The sequence below is a fragment of the Pelmatolapia mariae genome, linkage group LG22 (assembly GCF_036321145.2).
Source record: "Pelmatolapia mariae isolate MD_Pm_ZW linkage group LG22, Pm_UMD_F_2, whole genome shotgun sequence".
In the NCBI taxonomy this organism is placed as follows: Eukaryota; Metazoa; Chordata; class Actinopteri; order Cichliformes; family Cichlidae; genus Pelmatolapia; species Pelmatolapia mariae.
The window spans coordinates 1,040,653-1,061,956 of record NC_086245.2 but is presented as its reverse complement, the minus strand read 5'-3'; the positions used below and the strand labels follow the sequence as shown (position 1 = coordinate 1,061,956).

Sequence of the window (21,304 nt, the reverse complement as noted above, 5' to 3'; positions counted from 1 at the left end):
TAGTTTTTTCATAAATTCTCATCTCATTTGCATTTCACCACAGATTAAAGAGGTGTTCCAGGTTCCTTCTACACTGACTGAAACACAGTTATGTTCCCTTTGTACAAATATATTTGAAGAATTAAATGTTTTATAGGATTCAAGCTGTGTGCAAAACAGTAAAGTTTTCATGTCTGTGTTATGTTATATTAGGTGAAGGTAGCGTGGTTTGTCACCTGACCAATACTGAGCAAAGTGAGGTGAAAATCAAACGCCCCCTCCGTTAATCAGACGTACAGGTGAGGTAACTGTTTCCTGCTGCTTCTGTTTGGTTTGACTGCAGCGAGTTATCCGGTGTTTTCTGTCCTCAGCGTCTTTATGTGAGTGTTTAAATGTATTTTTCTGCTTTTCCTTTTACTCACACTGTGCGGCATAACTGCTCTCTTTTTCTGGATTTTCCGATTTTTTCCCCACATTTTTCTAAAGTCGAAAATGTTGGGTTTGGATTTTCAAGTGGCTGTTTTACCTTTTTTGTCACTCTTCAGGCAAACTGCGTGATTTCTTAACTTTAAAATGGTTCATTTTTGCCTTCATCTCCACTGGTTTCTGTGCTTTCCCCCCTGGATTTTGTGCCGGCACACTGGGAGAGTATTGTAGTGCATAGCTGTTAGAATAATTTCCACTTGATTGATTTATTTTTAAGAATGGAAAAGTTCTGCAATGGCAAACACGAAGAAAGAAAGTCATGAGTGGAGTCTGCTTTTGAACTTTGGGCTTGTAAAAATAAACTGCGATGTCTCTGAAGGAGTGAAACATCAATCTAATCTGAATACAAAGCATTTATTTTTTAAGCGTGTGCTTCTCTATACACATTTCAGACTAACAGTACAACTGATTAGTGTTTAATTTGAATATATGTAATTTCTGCCAAGTTAATCCATAGTAAATATAGATAGAGAGAGAGAGAGAGAGAGAGAGAGAAAGATCAGACTTGTGTAAGCAAATTATATCAAAAGAAGTCTTCTCATCCAAAACGCTTCTTCAGATCTAAAACCTGAAGGAGAAACCAGGTATTTTCTGGTGAGGTTGTGACCTTGGACATCCTCACAGCTGCTGTCATCATGTAGATCAGGGTGTCAGGATGTGACTTTCATCTGTAAAAGGCTCTGTGGATGATGATGGCAGGTGTTGCAGCCCACCTCCTCTGTTCACTAACACGAACAGCCAGAAAAAATACCAAATGTTGCACAGCGGATAATAAAGTGATGTTAAAACTTCCTCAGAACAAACGGAGTGAAAGACAAAGATAACTTGGAAAGGTTTCGTGACCCATCTTAAAATATGAGGAAGATTTAGATCATACTGAGAGTCGATCAGAACAAAAGAGGAAGTTTAAAAAAAATCTTGAGCTTTTTGAATTGATGGAGGTTTTTTTTTTATATGAATATGTAAAGTTTGTTTGTGTGGAAGTTTTTTTTTTTAAATTAAAACAGAACCTTCCATTGATGAGTGAACAGAGTAACAACATGGGAACAAAACCAAAGAATTACGTTTCTTCAAAGTATTTTATTCTGCTCATCTTTTCATTTCATCAAACATACATACAGCTCTGTGCACCACACACTCAAACCTGAACCCCTGATAGCTCAAACACTCCGTTCATAGGTTTTCCTACAAATGGCTTCATCCTTCAGCTCGATTATTTGCCTTTTCTTTTTCATCCGAGTCATACTTTCATTCCTCTGTTTCCTGAAATCTTTAAATTCACGTTTCTCTCTCCACAGATTCCACTTACATTCAGATAAAATAGATATGAAGCGCTCGGCTAACGGAGCGTCTGCACTGTTTCCTATGGTGAGTGATAGCTTTGCTTTGAAGTCTGAACGATAGCAGTTTGTTGCTTTGTTTTCTCATCATTAAAGGAACAAAATGACTCTTTGCCCATTTCTCTCCCTGCACTGAGATCACATAAAAGAACAAAGGTTTTAATTTGGATGTTTTTGATGTGCTCAGTGAAGAAAACTGCAGGACTGGAGGTCAGACTGTTCCTTTAATGGGCCTGTTTTTTCTCTGGTGAATATGGCCGGTTATTTAACAAGCAGACATTCAAGTAATCAAAGATGTGATGACATTTGAAGGAGTGAAAACATTCAAAGCATCAGCAAAGACAGAAGCACGGTCATATTTAAAGTTGTGATGAGGACTCTTTTCCTGCAGCATCCTGTACACGTTTTTCTTTTTGCTTTGAATCACATCTGGAGGCCTTTTTGCTCGACTTTTCTTACTTTACACCGATGCGTGCTTTATTGCTGAGACACTAACATTAGGTCTGATTTAGCTGAGAGCAACAGCAAGGCCACAAAAACAAAGTAAAAAATATGAATCGTTTCAGCCAAATTTACACCATGAAGCTTCCAGCAGCAGTACAACTTCAGCATTGGTATGTACATTAATTACAGTGTTTGTCCTTTACAAACTGTACACAGAGACATAGAGTCCCTAAAATACATATTTACATTTAATTAACTCAGTCGAAATTACAGATGTGTCAGAGGTTTAAGAGCAGGGCTGTGTGGGAATAATGATGGATTTCAGGCTACTGAATTATAACATTGGCAAGAAAAATAAACCACAGAGTGACTGATCCTCATGTATGTCCCACCTAATGTGGCATCTTCATCTTTAAGACAAAATACCTCCCGATCCCAGAAAATCAAAGGCAAAAATGAAATTTTTATTACACCTATTATTGGCTTGTTTAAAACAGTTAATGAACAGTATTAAGAATAAATAACATAAAATAAGGAAGTGTTACCTAAAGTGTAAGATTAAAGGGGGGCTTTTTCAATTATTTCCAGCTCTGTATTTGTTATTCTTGGGCTATGTTAGAGTAGCTCTGCATAATTCAGTTGATAATAATCCTTATTTGTCTCTTGTAGCTCCTCCCCCTATTAGCCAACCCTCTTCTGATTGGCTGCCCCTCATAAAAAGACATACAAATTAAACTGAACTGTGTGATAGGCTTCTGTAGGAGATATCAGGATATCCCCTCTCTATGACATCATACAGATCCATGAGTAGAAAAAAAAAACTGTCAGTCTAAACTTTTGTCCTGCGGGGATTACGTGGACCCCCTGATTTAAAAACTTGTTTCATGTGAGCATTTGTTTAGGTCCATGTTAATGTTATCCCAGAAATACTGAACTAATTCCAGATAGAATCTTAACACAGACACCAAAATACGTGGAAATGTACATTTTGCCACATTATTTAACTTAAAAAATATTTCTTCAAGACTGAGGTTTAAAAATGGCATTTCCACAATAAATCAGTTTAACTGTGATTTAACCTGGTTTTTAAAGTAGTATTACTGTCATAATATAAGAGTTTACCTTTTAGCATCACATCATCTGTAGAAAATGTGAGAAATCTAAATAGCATTTACACTGTCAAACCGATCTTTACCTGTTTGCACCGTTTTGATGTTTTCAAACTGAAATGGATCTGGAGGCAAGAGAGAGGTCTGAAACCACAACCGTACAAAAGCTTACAAAAACCCAAAATTATCTATATTACTACATGTATTATGACACAGTATCAAATATCACGGCTGATGTTACCCGCCGAGAGGAAAATGAAGTATTTCAACTCCAAACTTTAGCGAGGATCAGTGTTTACAGACCCGCCAGGAGCAGAACTTTTAATAAACTTCAAATTCAAGAAAAAGTACATATAAATAAACTTATGTAAGATTTAAGATTTATGTAAGGTAAATATTGTGAAGGTTAAACCTTCAAAATGTATTTTTCCCCCCAAACACAAAAGGCATCTCCCCCCCGCAAAAAAATCCTGGAAATCGGTTTAAGGCGAGCTGGTCTTTCACTGGATTTTTGTCTTGACTACAGTTACAAGTAATCAAAGAATCAAATTAAACGTGAGCTTTAACATTTTGAAGCTGCTGCTAATGTCTGTGTAATATAAAACCACTGCACTTTAATATGGAGCAGGAACAATGACCTGTGCAAACTGCTTTCTTTCTGCATTACAGCCTGTGTGTGCGTCCTTTTAATCCTGCAGCGTTAGAGACATTTTACAAACAACAGTTTTGGTGAGCTCGTTGTGCAAATACAATAATGTAGCTCATAGGCATCTCATCTTTTCTTTAAAGTGCAGTTAAGTTTTGTTTTGACCTCCAGATGTGCAGTTACAGCTGGTAACCATGTGAGGGCAGCACTCGCACACACTATTACTATTGCGGCTTTTTAAATTAAAATGACTTGCAAACAAACTACAGGTTCATCAATAAGGAGAAGCTTTCTTCCTCATAAAGCAGTAAAAACCTCCATGCTTGGCTCTGAATCTCTGGCTGCCATGTTGGCCTGACTTTACGATCAGTAAAAATCACACTGGAGACTTCAAATGTGACAGAAATCACAGAGACATGATTTTAGACGTGTGGAAGCTCTGCCTTGTTCTTCCTCAGAGGAAGCGTGTATTAGGGTTTCCTCCAGGTCAGAGGTGGGATGGCGGCGTTGACGTCGCAGCAGGAGTCGCTGATCTCTGAGTCGGCGGGCAGCGCCGGCTTCTTCCTGTCCTTCTCCTCGCTGTCAGAGTCATCCACCGTCAGCGAGATGAGCGAGGTGGACTTCCTGTGATGAGGATATGAAGTTAATGCAGGTAAATTACATAAACCTGCACCTGTGACACCTTTTCACCCTGACCTCCCTGTGACCCTTGGTAGATAATTTTTGTGCCTTTCCTTGTCAGCTCATCAAAAACCCAACCTGACTGTCGCAGGTTTGCCTGAGCAAACCTTACCAGCAAAATTTCAGGTCCCCCCAAAATTCAGGATGAAGGTAGAGGCCAGGTCCTTCAAGCCATTTGGTATTATTGCTCTCTGAATATAAACCCTCAGGACTGGAGCTGAATCAAACACAATGACAGATTATTGAGTTCCTTGAAAATATTTTGATATCTCATCCCAGGACAGCAGATTAAGAGGCCTGTAGAAACCATAGTTTTGCAGGAAGAGGGCTGATATTTATTTACAGCTTCTCATAAACACAGTACATAATATTCTTTAAATCATCGTGATGGCATCACAGATTTTAAAGCTTAAATATATGAGAGGAAAAAAAGTTCAAGACACGCTTAGTTCCCAGTTTATTAGCAGCACAATGCTAAAAAGACTGCAGTGCAATACAAACATCCTCCCTAAATATGTATACCCAATAAAAAAATGAGTCTGGTATTGCTGCTGTCCAACCAGAGGTCAGCGTCTGTCATTTCTATGGATACGTTCTAAATGTACCTCCAATCTCCTAATCTCTTTTTGCCCTTAATGGAAACACCAAAGAAAGGTGGGAAAGGGAATTTATGACTTTGGAAAAGAGAAGATCGGCGTGCTGAGAATCTGAAGTAGCTCACACTAACACCATAAAAACTGGAAGTCTGCCATAGTAAAACTACAATATGTAGAAGATGGACTACAATACCCAGATATTTGTTCACCATGAGCTCTAGCCTGGTGTTTTGCACAGGTCATGTAAACAAGCACAACCAGTGAATCTAATAGAGTGTGTGTGTGTGTGTCACCTGTCTCCGCTCTGTGTGATGAGCCTCCTGCAGGTCTCCATCTGGACATCCAGGCCTCTCTTCATTGAACACATCTCCATGTACTCGTGCAGGTGGCGGTTCATGTCGCTCTTCGCTGTGGCCAGTTCCAGCTGATGAAGACGCACAGAGAGGCAGAAATGCTGACATTCACTCTGCTGTTTCATGGCTGCTGCTAATTTTAAGGGGATCTTATTCTGTCTTTTCTTTTTTAAGTTTTAGTTGTGGTTATTTTAGCTTTTGGACAGTGAGGGGGAAAGACATGCAGGAGATGATGTGGCAGGTCTCTGCAGCAGGGACACTTATAGGTATGAGAGTTGCCTCCAGCTTCCTGTTGTTCTTCCCTTATTTAACACGTCCACATTCACAGCTGCAGGGCCAACAGCACCTGACCTTCATGTTTATGTAACTCTCACCTCTATCTGGTCGATGGTGTCCTGGTATTCCTTCTCTCTGGATTTGAACAGAGACTCCGTGTCTTTGATCACTTCCTCAATGGACTCATCCTGCAGAAAAGAAAGAAAAACAAAAAAGTCCAAGTTTGCTTCAGGTTTGACATTTTTCAGGGTCAAAGTCCAAATGTAAAAACTAGTCAACAGTCTAAATATATAAAGGAGCAGAAGATAACAGAAATAATAATAATATAAAATAATAAATATTGTTTTTCTGTTCATGTCCTTCAAATGTCTTCAAAGTGTGAAACTTGTGCACTTTGACAAACGGCTTCTAGGTGCAATACTGCCACCCTCTGACACTAGCAGATCATTACACATTACAAAGATCATTACAAAGATAAATAAGGGAAAATGTGTATTTATAGTCACATAAACCTTTTCTTTCAGAACTTAATGACTATTTCAAAATCAATACTGTCCCTACAGGAACGCCAAAACATTAAGCACACACAGCTGTGCATGGCTGAGCCTCCTGTGAGTGCACAGCCAGACGTGTTTCCCTCTTTGAGATTTAACTGCATTAGATTAGTCCTGCTTCTAATAAACAGCCAGTCACAGTGTGAAGGCTGAGCACACTTTGCTCTGCATTATTTTAATTATAATTAAGATTGAAATCACCAACAAATATATTTGAGTCAACATTGAAACAAACGAGCAAACTGAATTAATAAAATGAAGGGACTTGAGTTGGATTTCCTTTAATCCAGAACATAGTTGGATTTTTTGTAATTGGAGGGGAGAGAGCTAAAATGGAGCGTTTGCTCTCAGGAGGAAAAAACATTAAAAGGGAGAAAAAGGATGTGGTGGAATAGCTGGTTTTAATTATGAAGCTTTGAGTGAGTGAAGTGACCCTGAGGTGTCTGTATAAAAGTCATAATACCAGCTGCTGCTTAAAATACAAAGAAAAAGGCTTCAGTGCTTCCTCGGATACTTCATCAGTTCAGATATACCCGACATCATTTTGAGTAGAATATTTTTATTAGCTTCTATTAGCTGTGACCTTCAGATCAATATACTGACCTTAAAGGAGAGGTCAGAGGTCACACTTACAATCTTTACACGCTACTTTCTAATGTATAAGTTGACAGTAAATGCTACACGTGTAACAATCATTTCTTTTTGTCCATTTTCAATCAATAAATCAATGAGCTGACCTTGAAGAGCTTGAAGGACGTAAGCCAGATTTTAATGGATTTTTAACATGACCCTTCTCTGGACACCGAAGTTTTATTGAATCCACCTACAGCTTTTTGAGCTCTCATGTTTACAGACAGAATGACACACTCAAAAAAAGAACCTCATTGACTGGGGTAATAAAAGAATAAATACACTGAATTAAAGAGGATTCATTGAATTAAATGTGTGAAGATGAGCTCTGCAGGTCTGTTTAGTTTCCTTGTTTCCTAACTAAGCGGGTCATTAACCTTGTTTAGTTTATCTGGTTAAAAGCAGCTTACAGGTCAGCAGGATGGACTCTGCAAATGAAAACATGACGCGGCTGCAGACTAAAAACAGCTCGTCTACCAGGTCAGGTCATCCAAGTGGGACAAAATAAAACTGCTGCTGACAGGAAACACCGAACACCTGCCTGACGGAGGGGAAACCGATCCACAGGGAGTTTCTGTTAGACAGCATGATGCTGCGGTGTCTTTAATCCATAATCCAACTTTTCAGGATGCTACTTCTCATAATTTTTTTAAAATGTTTTATTTTTAAATACATTCTAACACACACACAGATAGCTGGATAGCATAGTAGTATGACTACATGACTTGGGAGTGGGAGTTGCAAGTTTAATTCCCACCTGAGGCATCTGTATCCGGTAAGGGTCCCCCCCATGCTAATCAAGCCTACCGCAGAGAGATAACCATGAAGTCATAATGGATCAACAAGGTCCGCGTCAGGTGTTGAGGAACCAGGGCACCCTGATGAGAAGTGAGCTGTAGGTGTTTTTATGGCTAGAGACTGCAACACACATGCTACGGCAAGGGTCAGGAGGGAGATATCATCCCCCCCACCTGAGAGTGGGTCCCTGATGGAAGAAGGATTGTTTAGTGCGCGAAGCTTGAAACCTGGATCCTCCAGTAGCCGGTTACCAAGACTACATGAAGTACCCTTAGAAGCTCTACTAGATGATGTGAATGCAGCACTACAGACGATACCTACCGAGACTAACCACCATCACCATGGAGAGGGAGACTGGAGATGCTAGCAGGCAGGGCGTATATGGAATGCCATAACCAAGTGGCTGGCATAGTATACAGAAAGATCTGTGCCGAGTATGGGTTGAAAGTACTGAAGTCAAAATGGGAGACACCCCAGGGTGGTTGAGAATGACCGAGCTAAGATCCTGTGGGACTTCCAGATACAGACGGACAAAATGGTGGTGGCTAACCAACCGGACACAGTGGTGGTGGAGAAGCAGAAGACACACGGCCATACTGATAGCAAATGACAGCAACATCAAAACGAAGGAACACGAGAAGCTAGAAAAGTACCAAGGGCTCAGAGAAGATGTGGAGGGGGAAGGTCCCAGTGGTAATTGGTGCACTAAATGCAGTGCAGCTAGGTGATTGGCTCCAGTAGGTCCCAGGAACTACATCTGAGATCTCTGCGCAATCCTAGGAACAGCTAAGATACTGCAGCAGGTCCCCCAGGCCTCTGGTAGAGGACCCGAGTTTGAAGGATAGACCGCCCGCAGCACACATATTTGCTGCAGTGTTTCAACACTTCCAGGTTCAACTCTTATATGAAAAGTATGATGCAATGTGCAGATGTTTTCTCATTTTTGCTAAATACTATCAGATACACAACATGTATTATATCCCGTATTACATACAGTATTATCACACTGTGCTTGGTTGTCTGTCAAGGGCAGGAAGCAAGAAGCATTTAATTAAGTTATATCCTGCCAATGCCTGTGTGTGTGTGTGTGTGTGTGTGTGTGTGTGTGTGTGTGTGTGTACCTCTCCTTGTGGTTCCACTCCCAGTGTGTATCCTGGAAAATCTTCCCACAGCAGAAGAGTTTCTTCAGTTTCCTCCCAGGCCAGACTGTCACAGTCATCCTCAAACTCACACTCCCTCCTACACACACACACACATATATATATATCAGCTGTTTAAGCATCCTTTCTGAAAGTTTCATACGTTAAACAAAGAACAAAAAAACACCTACAGCTGGTTTAGCATCTTCTGCATCTGCTCATTAATCTGATTGGCCGACGTGCTGCACGAATCCTCGCTTTTGGCCCCACCTCCCTCGCTCTCCGACACGCTGAGCTCGTCTCCGTCCCCGCCCTTCGATGACTGCCCGCTGTGTTTTCTGACCCGTCGGCTCAAAGTGGAGGGCGGCGTGGGCACCTGCTGCGTGGAGACGGGTTTGTTTGAAAGTTGCAGCAGACTGTGGTTCAGGACATTTTGTGGCCGTGGACCTACCTGAAAGATGTGATTCATGTCCTCGCAGTTCCTCTGCTGGGCAACGTCACAGAGGCGGGCGGTGATGTCAATCCGGCGGCAGATATCCATGTCCACCTTCATGGCCTTTTCCTGGATTTTAGTGTCCAGATCTGACAGGTTCTGAGGCAAAGACAGAAAAGTATTCATTTTAGTCATATTTCCTCTTGTTCTGGTAAATAAACACAAAGCCAACAATATCATGTTTTTTCTGTGTATTTTTTCTTTGCCTATAAAAGGGAAAAAAGAGCATTTCACCATTTAAAAAACAAAACAACCTTTGTCAATATATGGACCAATTGAGCTTATGTGCACAGTCCCATGAAGACACATGTAATTAGATGTAATTAATGCCTAAAAACTAAATGGATGAAGTTGTGACTCATTTCTTTTTATAAAGCTGTAGCAGACTCACGTTGCTGACGAGTCCTTTGAAGAGAACGAGCTCCTCTTTCAGCCGCTTCACCCTCAGAGCCAGCTCGTCCTGACACACCTCGCTCTCCTGCAGGTCCTGCAAAACACAAACATCATCTGTGGGTCCGATCAATCAGCTCTGCACAGGTATGCAAGTGTAAGACATCAGTGAGGTCTTTATGGCCACACATGATGTTTTCTTACAACTGCAGATCAACCTCAATCAAAAACTCGAAATGTTTTTTCAGCTCATCTCAATCCCATCCCATTCCCAGTTCTTTTTCTTGGACCAATAAGTTTTAAACCCACATTTCCTCCTTCTATCTCCTTGTTCTCGACTTTTATTTTAAAGTTTGAGCAGGTTATATGTTCTGTGAATGCAAACTCTAAGCACTAAAAATATCTGTATATCTGATGAAGTGTTAGAACATTTAAAACATCTGAGGTTACATATCTAAGAACTTTTTAAGGATTTGTAAAAACCCTGGAACAGCTGTTTTCTCTGCTCTGTGCATTTTCAAAACAGAACTACAATAGTGGTCTAGCTTGATGCAGTATTTCCAACTCACACAGCCCTGGCCCCGCTCTCGAGCTGCTCACTAATATTAGGTCTGCTCCAGGTAAACTGAACTATCCCCAACTGAGAGGACAAAGTTTACCGAAGGACACACGTCTTACTTTAAGGATCAGAGAGAAGTATGTAAAAACAGTTTTACCAAGCTTCATGAAAATGATACGAGCTAAATTTGCACTGATGTGCTGAAGCTTCAGCTTCAAAAAGCTGACTATCATCAGACCAGAGTTCATGATGAGAAGCTGACTGTGTCTCTAAAACCAAACACTTTTAAAATGAGAAACATTTAACCTGAACACAAGCTAATATTTTTAAGTCAATTTTACCTCCTCGAGTTCAGCCACCTTCTCCTGCAGGTCCATTCTGGCTGTGTACTCTTCCTCCCATCTACAAACACAATCAGAGCAGATGTCTCACACACAGAGTGAAACACAGAAATTCTCTGAAGCAGACAAACAGGTTTAGGTGTGATGGCTGAAATAAAATGGAATAAAAGTAGAAAAAAAAGGTGAGTGCATTCATACTCCACAAAGCATTACCACGGCCATCAGCTGTTTAGTTTAAGCAACACTTCCTACAGAGTTTTACTCCATCTACTGTGTCCCACAGTCAGAAGACTGAACCACCTTAGCTGATGATGAGCAGCTCTACTCGAGCTCCTCGCCTGATCTCTAAGACTGAACTCAGACACCCTTTGGAGAAAACTCATTTCCACTAAACGTCTTCATGAGTAGTACTGAGCATTCAGTCGACAGCTCACTCTTACACTGGGCTCCTTGGTGGCGTTCGCCTGCCCCTGATCGCAGTCTCTCATCTCCTGACTCAACTTACTCCATCTCCACCACCTTCAACTGCAGCTGATGACTTCTTTGGGAAATACAGTTTGATTTAGAGGTTTAACATGAAAACCCACTCTTTGAGCCGTACTCGTCTGTCTGTCCCCCGAGTGATTAACATTATCTGATAATACTACTGAAAATTATGATACACTTGTGAACGTGTGTGTGTGTGTGTGTGTGTGTTAGCTGACGTCACAATAATTAGTCTGTCTGGCCTCAGGTTACCGTGGAGATTTTTTCAGGTGGAATGAAACAGGCGATGAGTTTTCGCTTCTTTATCTTCGTGTCTGCAGCTTTAAGGCAAAAACCTTCATGATCACCTGACACAGACCCACACTGTGCAGCATCATGGCCCCTCCCAGCTCCACCGCTGTCATTACTCAGCATGTGTTACTTAAGGAGAAACCAAGAAATGTGCATTTGGAGCATGAAGGCATGAAGAGCACGCTGCAGTCACTACAAACAGAGAGCAGGACGACCGGCTCATATCTGGTTCCTGTGTTGTGGTGCGATGCCTCTTCTGCCTGATATAAATACGACCTCAGGATGATATTAAAAGAAAAATGGTTTGTTTTACTCTCATTAGCGCCACCATGTAATAAAGTCAGACAAAATCCGATTATATTAAATAATATTCAGCCATCTCTCCTGATACGACACTAAAGTTTAATGTAAAGTATTGATCGGATGTCTTTGCACTCATTCCCCACATATGTAAAGTAACATGAGATCAGAGGAAGCTTGTGGCTTCACGTCATGACTGATTAAAAGCAAAAAGACCTCAAAAATAACTGTGACAAGAAACCATTCTGGATGTGGACTGATCAGTGGATTAGATATAGCTGATATATGATAGCAGGACATATGGTCTAATCTGTTTTAGCTCATGAAACTGGGGTAAAATCTCTGCAGTCACATGTTCACACGCATGTGCATCACATGACTTCCTGAACAGTTAATCAAGAGAACACACCATCAGTGCAACACGAAGTCAGTTAAACTCCAGGGTTATTATTCTGCACTGTTAGGAAGCATAAACCATTGTGAATCCATTTGATCTGCTTTGGTGCCAATGACAATGACAACAGGTGCTCTGGAGAGGCAAGAACAAGCCAACCCCCGGCCTGAATCTTAACTATGAAGCAGCTGGTGTGTTTCAGCTGCAACGACACGAGTCAGTGTGACAGAGATGCTCAGATATGAAAAGCAGAGAGAGCGAGCTGCTGTCCTCGCAGCTCTCGTCTGTTTGCCAGTCTTAACACGCGGCTCTGCAGTGAGGCTGCTGGTGGTCGGTGTGTTTGACTGATTAAAGACACAGCAGCCGGTGTACCTGCGCTGACGTCCTAACTGCTGGGTGATGCAGACGCTTTGTAAACCGTTCACTGCGTGTTGAGCTTTTTAAGAATGAGCCCAGGCCGCTGCGCTGCACTCAGATGTGACGTCAAAGAATTTGAAAAGCCCTCTGCAGTAACGACGCAGCGCCGCTCGTTTGATCAAACCACCTTAAAATGACTTGTTCTCAGAGCGAGCCAATATCGACTGAAAGGCTCAGAACCATTTAATACCGATTTCCTTTAAGTGAGACTGTGATCTTTATCTCCAACGAGGTTTTAGCTGCCGACCTTCATCAGAGCTGGGCAATACTGTGAATGTGAATTTCACTATCCTCACACTGAAGTTACATCTGCAGAGGTTGCTGTTCTGTCCTTAGAGGGAGCATCAGTGACACACGGGCAGAAAACACCTCAGTAAACAACAAACTGCAGCTCTGTCATTTATTTATAGATGCAGAAGCCAAAAAGTTAAATCACCATGTCTGCAGCATCACACAGCTCTAATCACACAGCAAAGCTGCTAAATATTAGTCAAGGAGAACGGCAGCTGGAGCAAAGTCAAGCTCACCAAACAACGTGATTTTAAAACTGTTCCAAATTCAAAGAGACAAAGAGACAAATGAGAAGTTACACAAAGTTTCAGGAAAAAAAGTGACAAAGATCAGATTTATTCTGACCACCTTAAACATGCCGACATCTAAAAACTAAAAGCTATGCTAAACTGACCTACAGCCTGTGGAAAAGCAAACTGCTCGACCTACAATCTTCTGACCTCTTTTTACCATCTCATCATCACACAGTGGATCTCCTTATAAAGTGTTACAACACCTACAACAGGTCCACAAAAACCTAAAAAACCACCTACTACACATTTAAATGACCAACTTTTCCTGAAAAAAATGGGACGTTTGCACCTCACATACAGTTATAAACTGACCAGCACCCTCTTTAGTTCAGTTCTAATCAGCCAATGCATTTGGGCACGCAGACATTATCAAGAGGACCCACTGAATTTCAAAGCAAAAAGCAGAATAAGGAAGAAAGGTGATTTAAGTGACTTGGAACGTGGCATCGCTGTCGGTGCCAGTTGGTCTGAGTATTTTAGAAACTGCTGACCCACTGAGGAATTTCCCACTACAGTTTATAAACCTTTGAGGAATATTTCAAGCACCTTGTTGAATCTATGCCATGAAAACGAAGGCAAAACAGGGTCCAAACCCTGTACTAGGAAAGGTATACCTAATAAAGTGACCAGTGAGTGCAACTTATAACAGTTAAAGGGGGAAAAACAGTGACACACACTCTTCCTTAAATCTTTCCCCCTTAAAGATGCATGTGACGACCTTCCTGTACCTTTAATGATGAGTTCTGACACGTCAACAAAGACGTGATTTGACGGCCATGAGAACAGTATCTGCACAATGATGGCTGCACAGGTTTGAATGCACATCCAGTCATTTTGTTCGATAAGCAGGCTGAAATATGACAGAAACTGCTCAGGCCAGAAAACTGCTTCAAGGGTTAACGCTAACAGGCTCTCAAGGAGTAAAGAGTGAAGACATGTCGCACCACTATCAGGAAACCTGCGTCCGTATAAAAGGTGATGCTATCTCGCTCTCCTCCAACACACAAAAAAGTATGAGTCACTGAAAGGATGAGAGCACTGATATTTGCTGCTCTCTGTTACAGAGTGAGCGATTAATGCCAGAGGAGATAACACAACAGTGTCAGTGTGTATTTATGTGCAATATGTGGCTGAAAATCTGCAGATGTTTGATCTGGTTTAACCGGTGAAAGCACATCAGCTCACATCATCTCAGTAACGCTGTTTGGGAGAAAAACATCACAGCCCGGTGTCAAATAAACTGCTCGCATATGCAGCCTCTATAAGGTCACCAGTGCTTCTGGACCGCACGTTTTAAAGACTCAAGACTGCCATTTTGGTTGCCACCATGTTGGGTTTCTTTTGTTGGAGCCAGAGATTGGGACACGATGGTGGAGTGCTAAGCATGATTAGCCAGCTCCATTCATAAACTGTACAGCTGCATTCATAGACTTCCTGTTTGAACTTCACTCTTGCAGTCAGCCTCAAGTGGACAGTAGAGGAAGTGCAGTTATTGGCACTTGCACATAGTCAGCTTTATTGTTTTAAGCTTTAGAGTTTAATCAACATCTGATTGGATAACTTCCCAGATACGGGGAGTAGAATTAATGCTGTGTTTATTAAATGACACGCTCAGCCATCCATATGTGTCTGCATACTTTTAACGTCTATTAATCATTATTAATGATTGGAAAAAGCAGAACATGAGAAAGAAACCCGAGCATTTTGCAGCTGTGTAGTTTGGAGACGAGCTAATGATGGTGACGAAGATGTTCATGTCAGCACCTCTCTGACGCTGCAGAAGCTCGCCTCGGACACAGTGGGTGGGGGGAGGTGGGGAGTGCAGAAAGGGATGAGGAGTCAGCGAGGACAGAGAGACTCAAAGAGGAAGACCGGGCAGAGTGAGAGCATTTAGAAATGGAGAAATGTAATAAGATGCCAGACGCTGAGAGTGAAACAGAGGGTAAAAAGATAAAGTGGAGAGAAGGCAGAGAGGGAGGTGTCAGATGGGGTGACATCACTGCTGGCGGTCACAGGCCGGTGCTGCATTGCAGGTACCAAAACAAGACCCGGCAGGGAGGAGGAGGAGGAGGAGGGATACAAAAAAAAGGATCAAACGGGAGGAGGAAAGAAAGAAAGGAGGGGATGACTCATGAGAGAGAAAAACAACAGCTCATGTTTAACGTCCCCAGACAGCGTGTCCCTGCAGACACACATGAAGCTGAACATGTCACATGAAAGGAAAACTGAAGACCTTTATCCTCACTGGAAAGAAAATCAGTCAGCTCAGGAAGAATATTGTTATGTATTTGTAATTTTGCAGCCATGTAACTGTGACACAGTTTTGCTAGCAAGGAAATAAATAAAAGAAAGACTTTCACATTTGCTCATCAGAGCTGTATCGATTCAGGCTTTTAAAGGGTTCTCCATGGAAGATAATTAAACTTGCAAAGAAAATTTGTAAAATAATATATAAAAAGTTGACTCTGACAGGGCCTTACAATTTCAAAAAACCCTCATTAGCTCCCTGTACACAAATAAAAGTCCTGATTAGGAGGATGAAAGGGTTTGGGATTTTGTTTCTCTTTGATTGATTTACTTTTGCTTTTCCTTACTGGCGAGGCTCCAGTACCAAAAGCTACTCAGTTAGATTTAAGCACTAGAACTACTCGATTATGTCAGGCTTAGGCACCAAAAGCTACCAGGTTAGGTTACGTCTTTGACAATGATGTTTTTAGTTCTGAACACCAAAATCTACTCGCTAAATTTAAACACCTAACCATGGTTTGGGTTAAGTTATTCCCCTGAAAAATGTCGCTTACCCACTGCACTTAAATGTGGCAACAAAGTGTCTTTTCAAGCATCTCAGGAGCGGCAGTCCCACATTAATACTACCCAAACCAAGCACGTCGTGTTTAATATGTCTATAAACCATTAATGTCAGATTTTTGTAGATGAACCAGCTGCTTTCTGAGTTTCACTTTCATTTACTTCATTAAACGTTTGAGCTCTCACCTAACCTTTTACTTTATTGTGCTCCAGAGTAGCGAATGCTTAAGGACAGTCTATCCTGTCATCATCTATCCTGTCATCATCTATTCTGTCATGACAAAATGACTGAAAACATGTTAAAATGATTCAAACTGGTGCCCACAAATTTTTAAATCATTTCTATCTGCACGTCACTCTTAAAGGTCTTAAAAAGACAAGAATTTAATGTAATTTAGTGCAGCGCTAAAACTGAAAAGCTCAGCAGTATCTGAACATCACAGGTCAGGGAGCAAGTCACTGCTGTTGAGTGAAATCGATGTGACTGAAGGTCTGTCATGCCGAGGCCTCCTGCCTCAGCAGGCTGATGCACAAAGCAGTGAGGTCAGTGCTTTTCCAGCATAAAGCAGCGGTGCAAAATAGTGTTTCAATGTCTTTAAGAGGGGAACAGGTCAGCAGTGAAACACACAGTTTTTTCTGCGAGCTGTACAACAAATCTACTGCCTAAAAGAAACCATAGCTGCAGAAGATTAGCAAAAACCCGGGTAGGATTGTGTAATTATGTGAAGCACCCTGCTCTGCAACAACTACATATTTCCCCAGGGTAATGAAAAATAAGATGTCATAAAATTACATGTAAATTGTGATAAAGCTCATACAGAAATCCCAGTAGTCCTCAAAATAAAGCAGTGACTGACGGCCAGAGTTTAACTGATTAATCCAGAGAAATAAACAGCTGACAAATGAAGGCAAAGCACTTTCAGATTTTATGACTCAAACAGTGTTTCTGCTGAGTTTTACAGCAATTTTAAAAAGTGACCGACCAAAAACATCCTGTAAAGCAGTCCTGCTCACTTATCAGCAGCATCGCCCTCGCTGACCCCGTACAGCCAGAGACATTAATGGCAGCGCCCATCCTCGCAGGGTGACTTATGACTGCACTTAAATATAATAACTATCAGGTTTCATCTTTTTCTGACCAATCAATCACTACAGAGAGGAACAGGAGCCAGCTTGGTGATAGGGTCGGCCATTTTCTTACTCAGCTGTACACTTTCACTATTCTTCATCTAAGATATCAGTGGTGCTTTTATCTGTATTTGGAAAGCAATACTTAGCTTTGTTTAGTAGTAGAAATGTAATCGATGATAAGTTTCTTTTCCGCCTAACAAAAGGCCTTCAAATGATGTATTATTTACTTTGAATTAAAGATGAGCAGCATTGGTGTTTTCTTGGTATCAGAGGGCAGGTGCTGCTGCTGCGGCCTGTCATCAATATTTTGTGGTTTCAGGTCGATACGATTCTGAGAAAAGGAGTCAGATGACCCTGAAACATTCAGAGTGATGCTTTCATCTTTTACTACATCCTTCTCTCTTTTTTACCCTCAGCTAAACCGACAAAAACTATCAGGAGTTTCTCAACTTTCAATAAACCGTATGTTATCTTATACTTTGTTGTGTTTCTGTTTTAATATGGAAATCTCACATCAAGTGACATATAGACTTGAATATTTCATCATGTACAGTAAATCATATCATCAAAAGAATTTGGAAATCTCCGTGCACAATGGGCAAGGCTAAAAATGTGGACTGGATGCTGGATCTTTCATTGAGTGGCACTGCGTTGAAAGCAGACATTAATTCTGTGATGGAAATCACAGCATGGGCTCAGGTACACTCTCAGAAATCATTACCTGTGAGCACAGTTCAATCTGGGTTAAATCTCTGTCATGTACAGAGGAAGACACATCCAGAAACACTGCTGCCTTCTTTGGGTCAAAGCTCATTTAACATGGACTGAGGTAAAGCGAAAAAATCCAAATGTGGAATTGTATTTGGAAAGCATGGACACTGTGTCTGCAAACTAAAGACAAGAGAGACCATCCAGCCTGTTATCAGCACTCAGAATCTTTGTCTGCATCTCTGACAGTATGGGGGTGCATTAGTGCCGATAAGGCACTGGCAGCTTGCCCCTTTGGAAAGGCACCATCGATGCTGAAAGGTATATACAGGTTTTAGAGCAGAGGTTTTGGATATTTCAGGAAGACAATACTAAATCTGCATCAAATACAACAGCATGGCTCTGCGGTAAAAAAGTCCGAGGTTGAATGACCTTCACCAATGAAAACATTTGGAGCATCATAAAATGGCAAATAGGATAAAGACGACCCAGGACTGTTGAGCAGCTAGAATCCTGTGACAAGAACAGGACAACACTCCTCTCCAAACTGTCCAGCAGCTGGTTTCCTCAGTTCACAGATGTTCACAGACAGCAGAGGGGTAAACACAGCCCTCTCTGAACGTTTTTGAGACATTGTGCTGCCATCAAATTCAAAATGATCTAATATTTTTCTTGATATGCTAAATTTTCTCAGTTTAAACCTTTGATATTTTTCTCCATTCATGTGTGTTTTTGATATCTGCAAATCACTGTTTTTATTTACATTTTACACAGTGTCATTTTTTAGAAACTGTGGTTGTAGAAACTGAGTTACCTTTTACTGAATGCTGAATATCAGTGAGTGCATTTGTCAGTGAAGAAAGACACATATGAACCACAGCAACATGAAAAAGAAAGAAGTTGATTTAAATCACATCTGAAAACATATTTTTATAAACTAGTTCTTTGTTCATATTGTGTCTTCTGGGCTTTTTGTTGTTTTACTAACTGTCTGATGTTACTGCAATGTTTGATATCTTTTATTTGTTAAGGAAAATGTGTATTTTGCATTCCTATTTTCTTGTTATTTTAACTCAGCTTCACTGTAATTTTGTTCTTTCACTGTAGCTCTCGGGTGTAGACCTACTGAAACTGAAACTTGCACCACGCACTGACATGGAGCCAAAGTTTGAGGTTTTGAAGCAAACTACAACTTTCATTATTACACTGCTATTTCTGGGAATATCATTTTTGATGGTTTGACAAAGTACTTTGTAAACTCAGCTTCAAAGGTGCTGCATAAATAATTTCCATTACCTTAATCATTGCTTCTTTTGTGTGACCAAATTGTGTTATTATTTTATATAAATCTGTTGCTGCAATTGGAAATGTAAAGCAAATTGTTATTTTTCTTTAATTTTATTAAGAATAAAAAAATACATTTTAAAAAATTAGCTATTGTTTTATATCACACAACAGTTTTACTTTTTTATTATTGTGTGAATTATAGCTATTATTTAACTAAGAGTTCAACAGAACCACTGACCCCATGGCCAAGGTGTATTAGACAAGTATAATGGAGAAGTTGATTGGCAGATGCTGGCCCAACTGGACTGTTTGGAACCTGACAATATGCTCAGTGATGCAGAAGAAATCTCTGAATGTCTAAGCAGCCGAATCCTTTCTCTCCAAGACAAAAATCAGACCCATGATGTCATAAACCTACTGTAATCAGCCACCTGTGCACACGCGCGCGCGCACACACACACACACACACACACACACACACACACACACACACACAAAACGGTGAAAACTCCACATCACAGGTAAAACGTCTTATCACCCAGCGCCCCTTACCTCCTCTTATATTCATCCCTTTCTCTCTTCACTTTGGCCAGCACGTTGTACAGAGCCCTGATCTCCGGCGTGATGGTGTCGATCTGGACTCCAACACCGTCCGGGTGCGTCCAGGAGACCCCGGGCCCCGTGACGCACGACTCCCTCCCGGTGCCAAAGCGGCGGGTGTGGTTGAAAGACCAGATCGTCCCGGGGAGGAAGCGAGGTGGCGGAGGAGGGGGAGGTGGGGGAGCGTTGGAGGTGTTTGTCCCGGTGTGGGTGGAGTACTTCTCGTTGATGTTGGTGATGGTTTTGGTTGGGTCCATGGGACTCAGAGCCGGGCTGATGGAGAAGCCGGAGGTGGTGAGGTTGGAGTTTGAATCCGTGCTCAGGTATTTGTTGTCAAACAGAGGAGGGGGGTTCAAAGTGGGGGAGAGGAGGCCTCCGGGCAGGTAGGCAGAATTGTTGGCGTTGAGGAGCGGGATGAAACCCGGCCTTGCAGGGATAGGCCCGATGAATCCGGTCTGGACTCCCATGTCTTTAGTGAGGGGCTTCTGGTGTCCATCGCCCCCGCTATTGCCCTCCAAAGCCTGCTGCAGCTGCTTCTCCAGCACCTTGTTCCTGCGCTCCAGCTCGTGCACTTTGGCCAGAAAGCAGCGGAAGCGCAGGTTCAGGGTCTTCAGCACGCTGATGTTGGAGCCCAGGTCGTTGCGCAGAGCCGTGGCCGCCGGGGGGACGCGGTGCAAGGGGCTGCTCAGGTGCAGGTAGGCGAGGCCCGACGGTGGCAGAGCGCCCAGGTCCAGCCCGGACAACCCATCAAGCCCGAACCTGCCGTGGTCCCCCAGGAAGTAGCCCGGGTCTGGGATTGCGGAATCTGTTTGGCTCGGCATTTGGGGATGTTGCTGCTGCGGGGCCAGGAAACCGCTCTCCTCCAGGACCGGATTCATACTAGAGTAGGAAAATCTGAAGTGCTCGAAATCCGGCATGAACCCAGACTTTTATAGATTCACCCGGAGAGGTAATTTAATATAAATATTTATGATCCCAAAGTGGAACTTGGCCCAGCAGCCTCTTCTCGATTACACCCGATGATCCTCTTTATGCGGAGGAGCTGTGCGCTGAAAGTCAGAGGATGCGTTTTAAAATGCTTTAAGGGCCCAAAATGGCAGCAAAATGCTCAAATCCAAAACGAGCACTGCAGTAAAGCTGTGCGCGCACAATGGAGCATAAAACTCGTAAAAGCAGATACACCACTGCACCCTGCAGCAGAATTACGGTAAACTTTTAGGCAGGACTAATTTCTAAAGCGAGATCAGAGCCGCGATGCGCACTACCAAAACATGATTTTTCTCTTAATTCAAGCACTGGAGGAAAAAAAAAAACCCCATCACGCTAAATAAATATTACTTTGCCTTTATGAACATTTATGCAACGTACCTATAGTCTGAGGTGTAAACGCCGACTCTGGCTCCAGGTAATCAGGTGAAGTCAGTGAATCAGCGGTGCGACACAGACCAGGAATAAACAAGCGAATGACTGCGGCTGCAGCTTAC

General features: G+C 41.9%; 1 protein-coding gene across 2 annotated transcripts; it reads right to left on the bottom strand.

Moving 5' to 3' along the window:
• Positions 1-1,533: 1,533 nt before the first annotated feature.
• iffo1a (intermediate filament family orphan 1a) lies at positions 1,534-21,294 on the bottom strand. Of its 2 annotated transcripts, none has more exons than XM_063465615.1 (10): positions 21,189-21,294; positions 19,773-20,869; positions 10,815-10,875; positions 9,916-10,011; positions 9,483-9,623; positions 9,223-9,410; positions 9,014-9,131; positions 6,009-6,098; positions 5,575-5,705; positions 1,534-4,628 (listed from the first exon to the last, which is right to left on the bottom strand). In XM_063465615.1, exons 2-10 carry the CDS (start codon positions 20,735-20,737, stop codon positions 4,475-4,477), a joined length of 1,944 nt encoding a protein of 647 aa, XP_063321685.1. In that variant the 5' UTR covers positions 20,738-20,869; positions 21,189-21,294; the 3' UTR covers positions 1,534-4,474. The 2 variants fall into 2 exon arrangements, with proteins under 2 accessions (XP_063321685.1, XP_063321686.1); XM_063465616.1 differs by having other exon boundaries at positions 9,223-9,407.
• Positions 21,295-21,304: the final 10 nt, after the last annotated feature.

What these genes read in the sequence shown, in the direction of transcription:
- iffo1a (XM_063465615.1), bottom strand. Translation starts at nt 20,737, where the DNA reads ATGCCGGATTTCGAGCACTTCAGATTTTCCTACTCTAGTATGAATCCG. An exon ending in CAGAAGATGCTAAACCAGCT is followed by an intron (nt 9,132 to 9,222) that starts GTAGGTGTTTTT and finishes GTGTGTGTGTAG; the next exon opens with GAGGGAGTGTGAGTTTGAGG. An exon ending in ATCACACAGAGCGGAGACAG is followed by an intron (nt 4,629 to 5,574) that starts GTGACACACACA and finishes TCCTCATCACAG; the next exon opens with GAAGTCCACCTCGCTCATCT.